General features: G+C 33.8%; 1 protein-coding gene across 1 annotated transcript; it reads right to left on the bottom strand.

Annotated features, from left to right (window-relative positions):
* Nucleotides 1-850: 850 nt before the first annotated feature.
* On the bottom strand, nt 851-11,935 carry LOC123557728 (uncharacterized). The gene is made up of 4 exons (XM_045349371.2): nt 11,784-11,935; nt 4,381-4,481; nt 2,693-2,782; nt 851-1,916 (listed from the first exon to the last, which is right to left on the bottom strand). Exons 2-4 carry the CDS (start codon nt 4,400-4,402, stop codon nt 1,165-1,167), a joined length of 864 nt encoding a protein of 287 aa, XP_045205306.2. The 5' UTR covers nt 4,403-4,481; nt 11,784-11,935; the 3' UTR covers nt 851-1,164.
* Between the last annotated feature and the right edge of the window lie 6,240 nt (nt 11,936-18,175).

Genomic DNA, 18,175 nt, shown 5'->3' on the forward strand with positions numbered 1-18,175 from the left:
TTTAAACTTCGCACTGACTAAAAAAAGAATGATTCTTTATTGTACACATTTTAGGAATGTGTTTCGAAAGGGAAAATATTGTAGTGTTGAGAAAGAAGACTACGATCGAAAATGAATAATGTAATAATATACAAATATAACTAAACTTTCATGTATACAACCAAGCATTTTCAGCCCAATAAAGAGAGCGCAGATCAAAAAGTACTATTATCTCCGGAGACCTTTAAAATGATGTACAGTTTATATCAAAATTTTACAGGATGATCATTATATATTTGTATTATATACCCTTTTTAAATGCGCTCATTTGATTGGTCGAAAGAGGTGCACGTGCGGGTCCGCAAAAAGCGATATTGACTCGCAAAAGTGATAATGACTCTTGTGATATCACTTTTTCTTATATGTATGAAATATTTGCCAGTCATATGAGTGTCATTTTCACAGGTCCGTAAAAACACATATTGACCTCAACATAAGTCAATAACTGTATAATATATGTGCCCTAGAAGGAACATTTGATATGCTTTAATATCAAGATGATGGTATTGTAAATCAAGGCCACTACACAGAACCACCTGTCAGTAGCACCTACCAGTAATTACCGAAATTCGATGTCGCAAATTATTTATGTAGTAGTAAAGTTAAATACATTTGATGACTAAAGATGATATCTAAAGATATTTCAGTATATTGATGAAAGATGAGTACACCATATTTTCCCTTCAACTATAAACAGTAGTTGCAAAGTACATAAGAATTTTAAACTGTTGGTAATGGCAAACGACTATTTATCAATGGTCAGATCGAAGTCTTCTCGACAATTTATCCGTATTTTAGTATATACATTACAAATGATTTGTATCTTTATTGTAGATGCACATGAGGCTTACACAAAAGCAAAAGAAAAAAAAACAGCGTTTTCTTCTATTTTTTTTTTTTCAATTTGCATAAAAAAGACAATATATTGTTTTTCATACTGTTTAAAGCTAAACTATATAACAGGTTTAAAGCACTCTTTCTTTGCACTATCTAGAAATGCTTTACATTATTGCAATATATCGATTGGTCTAATTTTCCCATATGGCTTTAAGTCAGATTTTGGTTACAAACAAATAGAAGAAGGGATTGCCTGCCTTAATATTTACAATAAGGTAATGTACTCTTTCAAATAAAGAAGCATGTTTCAGACGGTGCATTCGGTCTTGCAATCTTAATACAGAATTGCCATCTGCCACTAAGATAGCTTCCATACAGGAAGTCGGCACCATTGTCAATACTGTAGTAGTATATCTTCCGTCTGTAGTCGTGCCCGGCAGCTTCTATGGCAGACCGCCAGTAGTCTACTGCCCATCTTCGGTCTATGTGATATCTGCAGCTAGGGTTAGTGCTTTGAACTTCTTCGAGCACAGCCATGGCCTGAAGATGGTTATAGTCTGTGCCTGTAGCCGATGTATCCTGGCAGCGGTAGTTTGTATGAATTACAACCAGGTTACAATTCATGTTATTTGGTTTGGCAACAAAGAAGCTGCAACCCGTCAACATGGCGGTCACAAACAAAATATTGTCCCTAGTAACCATTGGCAAAAATGTGTACGAGCTGGTTTCGTGTTCGTCTAGCGGTAAAAGTACCGTTCGGGCTTTGACGGACAAAGATGTCCGCGTGGAGACGGGGATAAGTTTAAAAAACATGCCGTCCTCCGCTATGGTGCACTCGGCAGGTTCCCAGCAATCTAGGGTCCACATTCTGTCATTATAAAAACGCCCTTTTCTGTGCTTGTCTTCGCTTATAGTTCTTCTACAACCCCCTGTCTGTAACAGTGTATCACCGATAAGATCAAAACCTCCTTTGTCACTGATGACGCGCAGGAAGTTTCGCACAGCATTGTGGTTGTCTCCCTGTATCAAGGGATCAGCATCTAGAAATTAAAAGATGATGAAACAATTTGAGCTTGTTTATACAGTCATGTCACTAATGAGCTTGTTTATACATGATTATTTGCGTTACTTATTTGTAAAGTCTCAGTCATGAAAAAAATCTGCATTTTGTATCACAGATGACGGAACGTGACACCATTATAACTGGTGTGACTACTGTGACCACGACATGATCCTTTTATGTCTGAAATATATTTTTGAAGCATGAAGTCGGGATGTTCTGTACCACTTTTAAATTTCAAAATATATGTCCTTGATCTGCAAAACTTTGCTTTTCAAAGAGTCTCCGTTTATTTTTTATTTAACCCTTACCCTGCTAAATTTATATAATGACCTTATCCATCTTTCAATTTGGACAGTACCATTAACTCTTAAAATACTGACTGAATGGCGAACAGTGCAGATTTTGATTAGAATGCACGGATGTGCAGGCTGATCATGATCTGCACTGGTCGCAAAGGCAAAATCAGCCGTATCCAGCATGATAAGGGTTAATGTATTCAATGGTTAACTGCTACTGTGTAAATGACGTCACAAAAAAACTCCATGGTTAGCTAATTTCTAAAATATCAAAACACCATATCGTTTTCAACAGTTCCGGATTTTGAAAACAAAATCTTTCAGCAAAATGTGGTGCCATTATAATTGGCGTGGCCACGACATAACCCATTCATATCTTAAAGGCATATTTTTGATGTCTGAAATCGGTACGTTCCTGTCACGGTTGCTTTAAAACGGATATTTGTTTTTTACTTACTCTGGTTATTCTGGCAAATAGATGATGGTCTTGTAAACAACCAAGCTTCATTCACATCAGTAAGGTACCCGATGCACAAAATGGTACTAACTGAAAAAAGTGAAAAACACAACGTTATCAAAACACATTTCACTATCTTTCGTTCTTTCAGCAATTATTTTAGTATTTTTAGCTTTTAGCTCAGTGGTGTTCATGAAATGCAACACTACAGTAGCTGTTTTCCCGAGAAGTGAGCATAAATAGGAAGTGGTTACGGCTTTTCCCCTCTCCGTCATGAGGTTTTGGGTTCAAACACGACTTGTCATAAGACACTAGACCCCGAGATTTTATAAATCTGAGTTTAGAAATTAGTCTCAAACTTCTAGTATTTGATTGGATGTTTCTGTTTATTTGTAGCAAAACACTGGAAAAGGATAACAGTGCGACTACCATTTTAGCTCGTTTTAAAACCCTGCTCCGCGCGCTATTCAAATTCTATTGTGTGTATGCAACCCATGATTACAATAGGTAACAGTTAACGGCCACGCGCCACACTTTAGCACGCAAAACCACAGGTATTTTATATAGAATTTTATATAAAATAGATTTTGACAGGCGTCACTGTTCATAGTCAGGATTTTCATGCTTTTTCAGTGACAATTTAAGGTTAAAAGGTAGGACTGGAGCAGGTCTTTAACCGGAAAATTGGAAAGTGATACACAATGTACAAGTAGATCGGCAAAGCTATATTACTCACAGTTTGGCTGATTATTCCTTTATATTATGCCTTACTATAAAGAGAAACAAAATTGCTTAGAACGTTGTCCTGTAACATAGGCAAATAGCCACAAGAGAGCACAATAGCATATTGTTGGACCACCATAGAATTGTAACGTCATGTACAACGTATAGTCGCGTTTACAATTTCGTAACCCGTACGAAAAGCTAAACCAGATTCTGCCTAAAATAAGCAGGAAACCGCCTAAAAATCCGTCTAAGAAAGATTTTCCTGCTAAAATTAAACAGACATGGAATATTGCTAATGAAAAAATAGGCAGACTAAGTGAATTTTATTATTTGTGAATAAAAAAGCACCAGTTTTGGCGGACAAATGTATACTTTGAAATTCTAGACCATGTGGAGCACAGCAGATTTATTTAAATAGCGTGGTATCAGCTACAGTAAGTGCTTTTATATATATTAAATACACAAGACATGTAAATCAGAAGTTAAATGCAATATTATTTTCCATTCATTTGATTCATACAATTCTGGTCAGATGCAGACACATTTTATGACTGTTAATTCTTAAATGTTCTGATCAGTGCTTGATTTCCTTGCATATCATTTTGTCATAAATATGTACTTTTCTTAAACAGTAATAAAAATGAAATTTAAAATTACAATTAAAGCCATAAATATTAAGACACTGAAATTTCGATGTACATGAAGAATTGTACTTTGTATAATAATTTTTAGATTCTTCTATTAACCAAAATATCTTTTCATAGGCGGACATTTTTTTTTTCCTGTTTTAAGAATTTCTTTAGTCGGAATTTTTTCCTGCTAATGAATTCTCCAGCCGGAAGTTTTAGTTAAGTCGCACTAATGTTTCCAATTATGTTGAGTATTACCGAAAAAAAATTTCAGGTTTTCTAACCGTCCGTGTATATTTTCTTTCAATTTTATTTATTTTAAGAGTTTATTACCCAGAAGAGGACATTTCATCATTTTGGTCTATACTGGCTCGCTCGGTATCACCCAGATGTTGCGTCACACTTCTGCAGAGTGTCGCTATGTATGGCAAGACCTGTGAAGTGAAATAAATATTAATAAAATTTCATTTCGTTCACAAATCATGCAAACTTCCCTCGCTAAAGGAAAGAAATAATCCAGGAACCTATGATGTACAAAGTGAGTGCATGACTTTTCAGGGCAAAAGTGTGTTAATAATTCTGAGTTTTATATAATATAATCAATAAAATCTGTAAAAAGTTCCTTTGGAAGCAACGAATGCAACCAAGAATAAAACAAACTGAAAATGAATTATTGTTTCAAGATAAAAAGATCCGAAAGAGTACATTCCGCAGTTCAATATCAAAAACAATATGCTGTAAAAAGATCAGGTTTCTCTTAAAAATGTGGTTTTAATAAGGGGTGATATTGTTATTGGTTGGTTTTGACAAACGATAATAAAAATTTTAACAGTTGATCACTGTCTCACTTCATGTAGAAATAAATAAATTAATTTCTGTCCTTTTATTTTGTCTCATAGAAATTAGACTTATATAAAACTTTCAACTGAAAATATTTTTTATATTGTTCTAACCTATGAAATTATTAAAGATTCTTTAATTTAAAGAAATATAAAATATAATATGCAATCCCAACCTTAGTATTTCTATAAGTTAGTTATAGGCCATGTTTAATTTTAATACATTAATCCAAAGCGAAAACTACATTTTAGTTAAATATTAACAGTGACCTTGATCTTGCACCCACTGGTCCCATATGCAGTCCCAACTTTTTTCTTACCATAAGTTGCCTATAGGGAAAGTTTCGTTTCAATATCTCAACAAAAATTTCCGTGTCGGAAATAAACTCTAGGTTTTTAACACAGTACTGATAATTGCTATTTGCAGATTTTTCTACAGTTATTTCTGACAAATATCACTCAGGGCGGGTGATCACGTGGCTTGTTTATGATCGTATTGTGTCCACCTTAATGGCTGAGATTTTCGAAGCGGTGATTTTTATCTTGAAATAGTGTGGTCACATTGAGTCCCAAATTCAAAAAAACACATTTTATGCATCTTAACAGATTCGTTGTTGGTAGAAATCGACTGAAAATGCTCCTCAATCATGTATTTTGCTTCACATGTGACGTTTGAATGTTTATGCGTGTTTTTCTACAACGCCCCAGGGATTCATGTCTGAATGGTTACATTACGTCATGGTCACATTGTGTCCAATAAATTTAATTAATGTTGTATATAGCTATTAATTCCAATCTTCTATATGATAATGAGTCTTTTTAAGTGTTTTAGTGTTGCAATTCAATAAAGGTATACATAAAAGTACTAAATAGGTAGTCCAGCAGTACTTTCGGGCTTGTCACATAGATCTAATGGCTAAGAGTAAAAATAATCTTATTTTTCCGAGATAGAGTGTCATTGTCATTTTTTCTGTAAGCTAGTTCCTGTTTAACATCATTTTGGACCTATAGTCGTACACCTGGTAATAAGGTAATGTTTGTCCCGATTTTGATTGGTCAGTCATATAAATAAACTAAAGAAGTGATTTGTTTTTTAATTGAAATTTTTTACTGCATTTACAGTATTCTACTAAACATTTTGACAAAATTTGCAACATTTTTATGTGCTTTATCAAACGAATTTCTTCCGCCTTGTCAACTATATAAACAGAAGGTAATCTAATTCTCATGAAAATTACTTAAACAAGTCAAAAGATTTTCTGCGGGCAGAAGTTATACAGACCAGAAATTGTTATGGATGTATGTGTGACCACTCAGCCTAAAAAGTAACTTACGGGTGAATAAAGTGCTTGCTTTGTTTTATTTTACCATTACGCTTTATTGTAGGAAATATTACTCCATTCTACATGTTTTACAAGTAGATATATGAAATATGTATTTCTTAATTCTGAAAATTATTGTTTTAGCAAAAATAACTATATTTTCCTTTCAAGATTAACATAATTTTTAGCTCAACTGGCCACATTATCTATGTCAACTATATTGCTAAAACGGCGTTCCATAGCGATTAGCCAATCGCACATCGGTAAAAACCTATGTGCTACATGTTCCAAGCCGCAGGTAATAAAGTAACACTATTCATGTGTTTATCGTCCGATATTTTGTTGGAACTAAGTCACAGTTCTTGAAAAAAATGTGATTAGATATATTTGTTTCGATTCATGGAAGGCCGTACACGCCATAAGTTATAATGGAAGTCAAAAGGGGAAACAATTGGTGTTCTCTAATCTAATCAGATTGTATTATGTCAAGTTTGTGTAAAATGTGGAGTTATGTCTGGAGTTATGACAAAACTGTTTCGGTTTTAGGTAGTTCCAGTGCATTTTTCATTTTTGTTCCTTTCAGTTTTATTTTAGATTTATCGCTGCTAGATCAGATTTGTGTAGTATGAAAGTACTTCATTCAACTGACTTTCCCAGTTCAAAGTAAAGGTATACTAGTCCGAGTTTCGCGCTTGGGAAGTTTCGTTTCCTAATCTGATAACTTTGAAATTCAGAAAAAAATGTTAAATACAAATTGCATTAGGACATTCAGTAACATTATGAACGGGAAAATTTAGATAAAGTTTAAAGGTGGCAAGTCACATTTAAGCAACAATTTATAACATTTTTCAGTACCGTGTTTTTCTGTTAGATATTTATTTAAGAAACAAACAAACCCTTTACACAAAGTTATATGATATTATATCCCTATTAGAAATGTAACATGAAAGCCAGTAGTAAAGTGTATAAAAAAGCTATGAAAGAAAACTTTAAAAAATTTAAACGGTTAAATGTAGAAAAAATTAAAAAACTAAAGAGATCAAATCCAAGAGAGTACTGGAAAATCCTTAATGGTGGTTAAAACATGTTGTTAATGCACAGTTAAAAGATATGTATGATTTTTTCAAAAATCTAAATAGTAGTTGTAACGGTGATGATTTGCCATCTGACAATGATGTGCCATTTACTCCGTTCAATAATGATATACTTAACAGGGAAATATCTATTCAAGAAATTGAATATGCTGTTAAATTATTAAAGAATAACAAGGCATGTGGAATTGATGATGTTCTAAATGAGCACATTAGACACTCTTTTCCTGTTATGAAAAATGTGTATCATAAGCTTTTTAATATTGTTTTTAACACGGGTATTATACCCGATTGTTGGACTGTTGGTGTTATCAATCCGATATTTAAAAACAAAGGTGATGTTACTGAACCTTGCAATTACAGACCTATTACATTACTCAGCTGTTTCGGTAAATTGTTTACGTCCATACTTAATATACGTTTACAAAAATTCTCAGAAGAATATGATCTGATCAATCAATATCAAGCTGGTTTTAGAAAGAGTTATTCAACTGTAGATAATATGTTTGTACTTAAAATGCTTATTGATTTGTTACACAACTCTAAAAAGAAGCTTTTTTGTGCTTTTATCGATTTGAAAAGTGCCTTTGATACCATATCTAGGTCACATTTGTGGACAAAATTGAGTCATTATAATATCAATGGAAAGTTTCTCATTGTTGTCAAAAATATGTACAATAGTGCTAAAACGTGTGTAAATGTAAATGGTGAAAAGTCCGAGTTTTTTCCATGTTCAATTGGTGTAAGACAGGGTGAAAATTTGTCACCTATTTTGTTTTCCCTGTATCTAAATGATCTACACCAATATTTTGAAAGCAGCAATGCAAATGGTGTAACTCTTAATGATGACGAACTGTTTGGATTAGTGAAGCTTTTTGTCATACTGTATGCAGACGACACTGTTATTGTATCTGAGTCTCCTGAAGATTTACAAAATGCTATTAATTTATATTCCAGTTATTGTGACAGTTGGAAATTAACTGTAAATACATCTAAAACTAAAGTACTTGTATTTTCTAAAGGAAGACCTGTACAATATAACTTTACTTATAAAAATGATACTTTAGAAACTGTTGAAGAATACAAATATTTAGGCGTTTTATTCAGTAGAAGTGGTTGTTTTGTAAAAGCAAAGGCTCATACTGCAAACCAAGCTACCAAGGCTATGTATTGTCTGATCAAAAAGTCAAAACACCTTCAGTTACCGATAGATATGCAAATTGATTTGTTTGATAAACTAGTAAAGCCAATTTTATTATATGGCGGTGAGTGTTGGGGTTACGGTAACAATAGTGTACTAGAAAAAGTTCAATTAAAGTATCTTAAACATATATTGGGTCTTAAGTCAAGTACACCCAATTGCATGGTATATGGCGAAACTGGTGTTAAACCGTTACATATTGATATTGACACCAGAATGATAAGCTTTTGGTCCAAATTAGCTGTACCAAATGTTCTAAAATTATCAAACACGTTGTATTATTTACTACTTAGAAAATTTAATAATTCTGTCAATGTAAAAAGACATACTTTCCAATGGATAAAACATATCCAAAACATTTTTGTTGAGTGTGGTTTACAGAATGTGTGGACTAATCAAAATTTTCCAAACCATAAATGGTTGATTAAATGTGTAAAACAGAGATTATCTGATTTATTTTTGAATGAATGGTATTCCATAGTAAACAATTCGTGCAAATGTAAAAATTATCGAATGTTTAAGGAAACATTCCAGTTTGAACCATATTTAGTTAATACACCTCATAATTTACTTAGATACGTAATCAAATTTAGAACTCGAAATAATCGACTGCCTGTTGAAACAGGAAGCTGGAATAGAACTGAGCTTCAGCTACGTAAATGTACTCTTTGTAATTGCATAGGTAGTATTGGTGATGAATACCACTATATATTAGAATGCAAAGAATTATCAGTATTGAGAAAAAGACATTTAGAACGTCAATATCATAAACGTCCAAATGCAATTATGTTTAAATCTATAATGAATATCGATTCGAAACAATGTGATAAATACCGACACTTCTGTGTATTTATTAAAGAAATTATCAAGAAATTTGTCAACCCGTAGTTGAAATTGAAATCATTTGATTGTAAATTGCAAATATTGTGTTCATTATTTGTTGCTTTAAAGCTTTGTATGTGATGAAATGTATGTAAAATGTTAGTATTATGTATAACGTCTCTCCCTTACATATTATATGTAAGATGATTTGTTTGCCTCTTGTATGTCTAATGTATATATGTGTTTGCCTCATGTATTTCTAATGTATATTACGTTATAGCTCATATTGTCATGCATGTCATGAATTGAGTATTAAATAAACTGTTAAAACTGTTAAACTGTTATTTTTATGAAACTTTGTTTATTCTCCTCTTAAATACGAAACATAAAGGCATCGTAATGATTTTCAGGTGGCATATTTTATATTCCTTTGTTTTGTGTATATTAATCAAAATAGATGACCCACCATTATCATACGCTGATTTGCATCATTTGTCGCTAAAATTACAGCATGTTTTTATTTGCGTTATTTCCGCCAAAAATCTAACCTATTGTTATATAAAATTAGTACTTCGGGGGAATACTGTAAAATCTTAAATTTCAAAACCGGGTAATTAATTAATAGAATATATATTGGAGGTAAGTTTGATTAAAGATCAGTATATCTTTCTACATGTATTTAAGGATGTAGGATCGTTTTTTTTTCTACCGTTTAAGATTTTTTTTCATAATCTGTAAGCTTGAAGAACATTAGTTTTTAAGACAAACAAGAGAAGAAAAAGCACATGTCACCGAACTCGTTTTAATTTTATAGGGCGGATTTTCTTCAACTGTTTCTGAATTTTTGTAAAATTACAAAAATGGTGGTTCTTTATAAAACATATAATATCCCACTTAATGTTATAGGGATTTCAGGTCTTACAGGTTAATATGAATACATGTTGATATCAGTATTATATAAGTATAAATGTCACTAACAAATCTCTTTCGTTTCTACATGTTGACATAATTACCCCATCCACTTTATTTTCAATGGAAAAAAGGAATTTAAATCTACAAAAACATTTTTTGCAGCTTTAATAACACTTGTGGATTGGTGATGTTTCATCACAGGGTAGTGAAATGTGTCTAGTGCGGTGGAGATGAACAGTTGTAGATCTACTGCTGCCGCTGGCTAGCCTACTTGTAGGTAAAAGGGCAAGTCGAGTGCGTAAATCTTGCCTTGTCAGTACAAAACCTCTGCACTACCAAGACTCCCTCAATGCCTCTCCGTGGCAATGCACATCAACTGGGAACTACTATCCCAGGCTAAATTGAGGGGGATCTCGGAGCAGCAAGGGTCCCAGAGTTGCAGTGTGTAGGCCCACCGGTGTGTGGATATGCCCTAGCACTCAATAACCTTGCCCCAGCTATGGGTCAACTAGCTCCGCTGCCTTGCGGATCACCCTTTTTAGAGAAAGGCTAAGGGAGAGGTAACCCGAAAAAAAAACCTTAGTGCTGAAGTCGGAGGTGTATGGGCCGTAACTGGAGCACTTTAACAGACCACATCACCACGCAATTACAGCCAATATGACACTTGAGCGAACGAGAAGAAGATGACACACAAAAATGCTTCGAAATGGAAAGAAAAAATGTTGGGATCACCGTGCAACTAAGAGATTTAGTTAGAAAAGAAAACGTAAAAAAACTAATGAATTTTGATATTTTTAGTTCTTTTTGTTTTAATTTTTATTTCCTAGAAAGTATAAAGCGCTATGTTGAAAACTTTTTATTTCAGTTGTAACTTATCATTATAAATATCAATCAGAAAAATATCAGAACCAAACCCGATCTACTTTAATAGATATTTAAAAATACCGACCCCTACCCCACTGTACATCTTACATCAATTTAAGGCAAATGCCAGTCAAAAATAAGGGTGAAAAAAAAATTTGTAACAAGTAGAATCTGTTTCATTAAATGGTACATTATAAGCCATATTTTAATTAGTTAGCATTAATGTTGGGTAAAAAATTATTATAAAGAAATATTTGAAGAAACATTTTTCGTACATCCTTAAGTAAGACTATAGTAACGGCACATAGTAAGAAGCACTTTTTTAGTCCCGCAAAGCTTTTTTATTTTATTTTTAAAATCAGATAAAAGCAGCTCAACAAATAGAGTATGTATAATTAGATGGTGAGAAAAAGTACCACTTTCAATATTGCACATAATCTATGATCACTGCTTTAAAGGGAGATTATTATGAATCAAAAATACTTTCAATCAGAATTCCCACTGATTAAACCAAATAAACCAAATATTCAATCTTTTAACAAGTATATGAGAAAACAACCATCCTAAGTAAGATTCAAGAAGAAAGTCATGTATTTTATGTTCATAACAAAATTGCAGCATCAACATAAATTCATTATGAGCCTTTTACCATGGTAGCAAAGAAATAACAAAACGTAAGTCTTACCTTCGTCGAAATTCACTTTCAGTGTAACTTCCCGTGCCGCAACAAGGAAATGATTGCAGTTGAAACAACAACGTTTAAATACTGCCAAACCGCGAGCACGTATCTGTCAAGGTCACCAACAAGCAGGATACATGTTCATTTTCCACTGAAATCCTGCTTTTTCTGCTAAACAGGATGTTGTTTTAGTCGTACGCAAAAACAGAATAAAACAAATTATTTAGGATACATTGACGTAGCTTTCTTGCATGTGGCTAAGTTTTATTGCTCAGCATGTGAAAACAAAATACTAAAAAATGCATAGAAACGGAGGATATAAAACCAAACAGTTTAGTTTATACTAATTTGTTTTAGCTCGATTGTGAAGAAAGCTTAAAGCTCGAGTCCGCTTCCTGGAAAAACCAGAACTGGTGTCATATAAGAAGTCATGCCCGTGACCCCAATGGGGCTCGAACCCACGACCCCCAGGTTGAACCGTTCACCTTCTGTGGATATAATCTTAAAAATGAGGCAAATACAAGTATGTTCGTTACAAAGTGTATGTTGGCAACAAAGTTTTTATTTTGGCGATGGGGACTTCCGAGTGATTTCTGTGTTTTCTATCCACTGTTTTCTAGTCTGTATTTTGTTTTGGAACCAGTTGTTCTGAATAAAACTCTTATCATACTGATCTTTTCTTTGGTTTTATAAATCAAATAATTTCCGAATGCACGATATTATCACGTTTGTGTTCTTTTAACGATAAAAAAATCGATTCTTTGCACTACTGAATGCACGAAACTGTGTATGTGTGGTTTAAAAATGGAAGAATCTACTTCTTTGTAGCAATAAATGAACGATATAGCGTTTGGTCTGTTAATCATTACTTTTAAATCATAAATACATGATAGTGTATGTGTTACAAATATTTTACAAATCGCTTCTTTGCAATACTGAATGCACGACATTGCGTTTGTGCTGTTTTTGATGATCACAGAACCGCTTCTAGACAATACTGAATGCACGACATTGCGTTTGTGTTGTTTTGAGGATCGCAGAACCGCTTCTTGACAATACTGAATGTACGACATTACGTTTTTGATGTTTTGATGATCACAGAACCGCTTCTTGGCAATACTGAATGCACGACATTGCGTTTGTGTTGTTTTGATGATCACAGAACCTTTTCTTGACAATACTGAATGCACGACATTGCGTTTGTGTTGTTTTGATGACCACAGAACCTTTTCTTGACAATACTGAATGCCCGACATTGCGTTTGTGTTGTTTTGATGATCACAGAAGCTCTTCTTGACAATATTGAATGCACGACAATGTCGTTTGTGTTGTTTTGACGATCACATAACCTCTTCTTGACAATGCTGAATGCACGAGATTGCGTCTGTACGTGTTGTTTAAATGCTTAAGAACAGTTTCTTTGGATGCTTCTAATGTATCGTTTTGTGTTTAGATTAAAGAATCATGATATTGTATTTACAGAAAAAAATCGATTCTGTGCTAAACTGAATTGATTCATTGTTAAGCACTACTGGCTTTTAGGTACTGTTTTCGTAGTACTGAATCCACGAGTTTTTAATATCCCTGAATGCATCGCGCATATAAAACTGAAATAATAAATAAATTCAGATTAAGATATTTTATAAATACATTAAATGAAATGTGCTCCAAGCAAATAGCCACTGAGGAACAGAATTTAAAGAAAATTCGTTTACCTGACCACGGGGGGGAGGGGGGTAAACGGTGTTTTTTTTTTCGAAGGAAATACAAGACCATTGACCTTTAACATTAGGACCAGTAACGCAGTGGTTAGCAGTTTGGACTACAAGTTGTGTCAACACTAGCGATCAGGGTTCGATTCCCGACTACGACTGATATCCCGACTAGTCTTTAGTGCTGGGTGATTTACATAAATGATTAGTTTCCAGCAATATCAGGCTAGACTGGACACTGGGGAGTAAAATATGACATCTGCTGTGGGGTCGACTTGAAATAAAATGTTCTGTCCATTCCAGATGGGGACTTTCGTTGAAAAGAATCCTTATACCCTTTTTAGAAAGGATGCGTACGCGTTGCATATAACTAACTATACGCAATTATGAATGTCTAATTAAATCTTCGTATTCAAATTTTATAGAGTTATTTCATTTAGAAAGTGCACATCCAAATCGCAAGAATATCTTGTACAATGTAGCAAATTGAACAAAAAACAAGAGCACCGCCTTGCGGGTGCTGACGCTCATCTGATTTTTTTTGTGTAATAGAAATATTGTCCTACCCATGATTTTCTAAGTCTAAAAAGGGCCATCATTCTTGCAAAAAGCAGGATAGAGTTATGTTTCTTGATGTACAGTGTCCACTTATGATGGTGAAAAACTGTTGCAAGTTTTAAAGCAATAGCTTTGATAGTTTATGAGAAAAGTTGACTTAAACATAATACTCAACCAAGAAAATGATTTTCTAAGTCCAAAAGGGGCAATAATTATTGCAAAAATCAGGATGGAGTTACGCTGCTTGCTGTACAGGGTCAGCTTATGATGGTGAACAAGTGTTGCAAGTTTCAAAGCAATAGCTTTGATAGTTTATGAAAAAAAGTTGACCTAAACATAAAACTTAACCAAGAAATCTGATATTTTCTAAGTCCAAAAGGGGCCATAAATCTTGCAAAAAGCAGGATGGAGTTATGTTTCTTGCTGTACAGGGTCAACTTATGATGGTGAACAAGTGTTGCAAGTTTTAAAGCAATACCTTTGATAGTTTAGGATAAAAGCTGACCTAAACATAAAACTTAACCAAGAAAACTGATTTTCTAAGTCCAAAAGGGGCAATAAATCTTGCAAAAAGCAAGATGGAGTTATGTTTCTTGCTGTACAGGGTCAGCTTATGATGGTGAACAAGTATTCCAAGTTTCAAAGCAATAGCTTTGACAGTTTGGGAGAAAAGTTGACCTAAACATAAAACTTAACCAAGAAATCTGATATTTTCTAAGTACAAAAGGGGCCATAAATCTTGCAAAAAGCAAGATGGAGTTATGTTTCTTGCTATACAGGGTCAGCTTATGATGGTGAACAAGTATTCCAAGTTTCAAAGCAATAGCTTTGATAGTTTAGGAGAAAAGCTGACCTAAACATAAAACTTAACCAGGCAACGCCGACGCAGACGCCGACGCCGACGCCGACGCCGACAACCGCTCAAGTGATGACAATAACTCATCATTTTTTTTCAAAAAATCAGATGAGCTAACAATGAACAAAACCATACACGAACGCGTACCCGCACACGCCAGCAACCTCATTCCCTTTATAATCAACATACATGTACGCCGCAACATACATGTACATATGGCAAAGAATGTAACGTATCTAGAATGTATACTATTAAAATGAATTCATTGAACTTCCAGGAAACACAAACGAAATGCCGGATATTTTCATCACGCAGCATTTACGATTCGAAAAACAAATCAGGAAGGGTAAAAAGTACGCAAAAGAAAGCACTTGCAAATCTGAAATTTGTATATTGAAATGTTAGAAGCTAAAAAAATCACGTGACCTGGGACAATTTCATTACGTAAATTTTTTTTGGCGGGAGTCTATTTTTAGATGATGCATATTCATTTCATTAATCTCGATTCTTTACTATGATATATTCAATTGAAGACTTACATTATTTAAACTTTATTATTGTGTCTTGTTCTGTTATTTTACGAACACATATAGGGCTAGAGGCTATTTGTAATGAATATGCATGAGTCCAAGATGGCAGCGCCCTATGGGAATTCGGATTCCTTTGACGATACCCTTGTATCCATTACATGCTCAGTCAAGTGTGACATGTTCACCATAAGTGTTCCTTCCCTTGAGAAGGAACAATAATGCTAATATCTTGTCAATACAATACGCTGTCCCGTGCCACGATGATATACATGTATACAAGAAACAGGATGCGACTTGACCAAAATGACACTTAAAATTTTAAATTCAAATTAAACTAATTTACTGAAACACCCAGTCATTTTGTCAAAATAAGTCATAATAAATATATTATTGTATTGTTATTTTGGTTATTACTATTATGCTACAACAGAGCTGCTTTTACTTTTATTTTCAAATTTTTTAAAAACATATCTGAGTATTTTCAAAGGAAAATGCCATGAAAACTTTAAAAAGAAAAAAAAACTTTTAAAAGAACATTTATCAGACGGAACGCACCTAAAAGTCATGCTAAACTCTGTTAAATAATTATACAATCATGCACGGCTCTATCTTATCGTAAAACTTAGCACGTTTTTTGTCAATATACAGAAAGCGTTGAAACTCTGTTTTTAAACAAATTTAGAAGCAAGAAAGAAATAACTTATTTAATAATAAAATATATGTCTAGAATGCGCATGACGAGAACTTTCCAAATATATCAGGGATGGAAATTTAACTTTTATATTTCCATCAAAAATAATTAGTAAAAACAGGGTTATCGTGTATTCTGCCAAATATATATAGAGAGTATATTGAATTTGAGAGACTTTTTTCAAACGAATTTAGAAGCAACCAAATATTGACTTATTTTGAAGATAAATATACCATCGTAAAGGTATTGAACTGTTTTTTTAAGGAAATATCAGGGATGGTATAATAGAATAAATAGAAATGTGTAATTTGTGACATTTTCTATGGTAAATGTATCATTTTCCTATATAAATCAATGTAAGTTTAGGAATAAGATTTATCAGTTGCGTTGTCTGGTGGCTTATCAGAATATGTGCCGTAGATGTACTGATAAGATCGCCAAAGAGGAGACTTGTTCAACATGCCGGAAAAGCACTTCCAAAAATACCAATAAATAACGTATGTTTTCTGATTTTTTTAACATGTTTTTGTCGAAAAGCTAGACTACATTAATTAACTCATTAATTCTCAGAATTTGCACATGTAAAAAAGGAAATAAAGTTCAAGTTTTATGTTGTTGTTTTCTTTTTATTCTCATGAACAAGTATGTGACTTAGTGAAGGCGACTCTTCGCATACCATAGGTCTACCGCGGTTGGTAGAGAAGTCGGGACATAGACGAACCTCTGGTGGATATGAATGTCCAGTAATAAATATCATGTTTTGGATGAATGTGAAGGATGCGGTGGATGCCCGGTTCTATAGTCTAAATAATGAGACCTCGGGTAGACCGATTTTATTTTGATATTTTATGTTGTCTACCTAGAGCGGATATCGACAAGTCAAAAATATATAACGATATTCAACTCTCGAGTAAAATTATTTGGACTACCCGGTTCTATAGCGTACCAGATGTAAAACACATAAACGAAACTCTTATCCGAAAAAGATGTCTAAACGGATGCATTGGTCGAGCGGGCTAAGACGCTTTCCTACGGAAGTGAAGGTCACGGGTTCGATTCCTGGCAACTCCCATTGCGGTGTGTCCTTGGGCAAGGCAATTTTCACGACTGCCTCAGTCGACCCAGCAGTAAGTTGGTACCAGCAAATTGTTGGGGTAAGGTATAATTGGTTTTAACTGTTCTTAAAATAGGGTCGCTCAAAAGCTCTACAGAGCTTATGTTCATTGTTTCACAAAGCGACGGTAAATAAATTTGACCTTTACCTTTACCTTTTTCCAGATAGCCAGTTTCTAAGCTATAAATATCAGTCTGCTTTTGGATTTGACGACTCCAAAAAAAAACAAGACTGTTGCAAACCAGAAAACCCCCATAAAGGAAGGGGCATTTGTCATATTTGCTGCCATAGGAACTATATTTTAGTGTGATCCCTATAGCCTTCATAACAAACTAATTTAATTATTATAATATTTAAGGTAGTAAATGTAGTGGACCCATAATGACAATCATATATTTTGGCATCTAATTTATTTAAGCTTGTACGTGATGGAATCTTCAAGTTTATTTGAACCACTCGAGTCCACTTGCTGGATAACCCAGTATTGGTGTCATACGAGATTGTGTTGTCGTTACCCCAGTGGAACTCATGACCCCCGGGTTGAGTGGCCGGCATCTTGTCCACTAGACCACTTCTTCTTTAGCCATAACAGAAAAGAACTGAAGGATGCCTTAATCACAAAGTGAGAATATATAATCACATAAAAATTGTCCATTGTCATTACAGGTCCACAACCTTAAATCACAAAAGTCAGTCAGCAGCTAAGTTACTGAAATATGTACATATTAAATAACTTTCACTGTGCAAAGTTCAAAACTTTTTAGGACTTATGCTGAATGTTTGTGGAAACTAACGAATTAGAAAATATTTAAATATTTGATAGTATATTGTAGCCTAGGAAGAATATTCAATATCATCAATTATTTGTTAGCGGATTTTGCAAGTGGCTCAGTTCAAAGCAAAATGCACCATTTGGAACTCATAAAAAGGTATTCAT

The sequence above is a fragment of the Mercenaria mercenaria genome, chromosome 5 (genome assembly GCF_021730395.1).
Source record: "Mercenaria mercenaria strain notata chromosome 5, MADL_Memer_1, whole genome shotgun sequence".
In the NCBI taxonomy this organism is placed as follows: domain Eukaryota; kingdom Metazoa; phylum Mollusca; class Bivalvia; order Venerida; family Veneridae; genus Mercenaria; species Mercenaria mercenaria.

What these genes read in the sequence shown, in the direction of transcription:
- LOC123557728 (XM_045349371.2), bottom strand. Translation starts at nt 4,402, where the DNA reads ATGATGAAATGTCCTCTTCTGG. An exon ending in GATGAAATGTCCTCTTCTGG is followed by an intron (nt 2,783 to 4,380) that starts GTAATAAACTCT and finishes CACTTTTTTCAG; the next exon opens with TTAGTACCATTTTGTGCATC. An exon ending in TATTTGCCAGAATAACCAGA is followed by an intron (nt 1,917 to 2,692) that starts GTAAGTAAAAAA and finishes TTTAATTTCTAG; the next exon opens with ATGCTGATCCCTTGATACAG.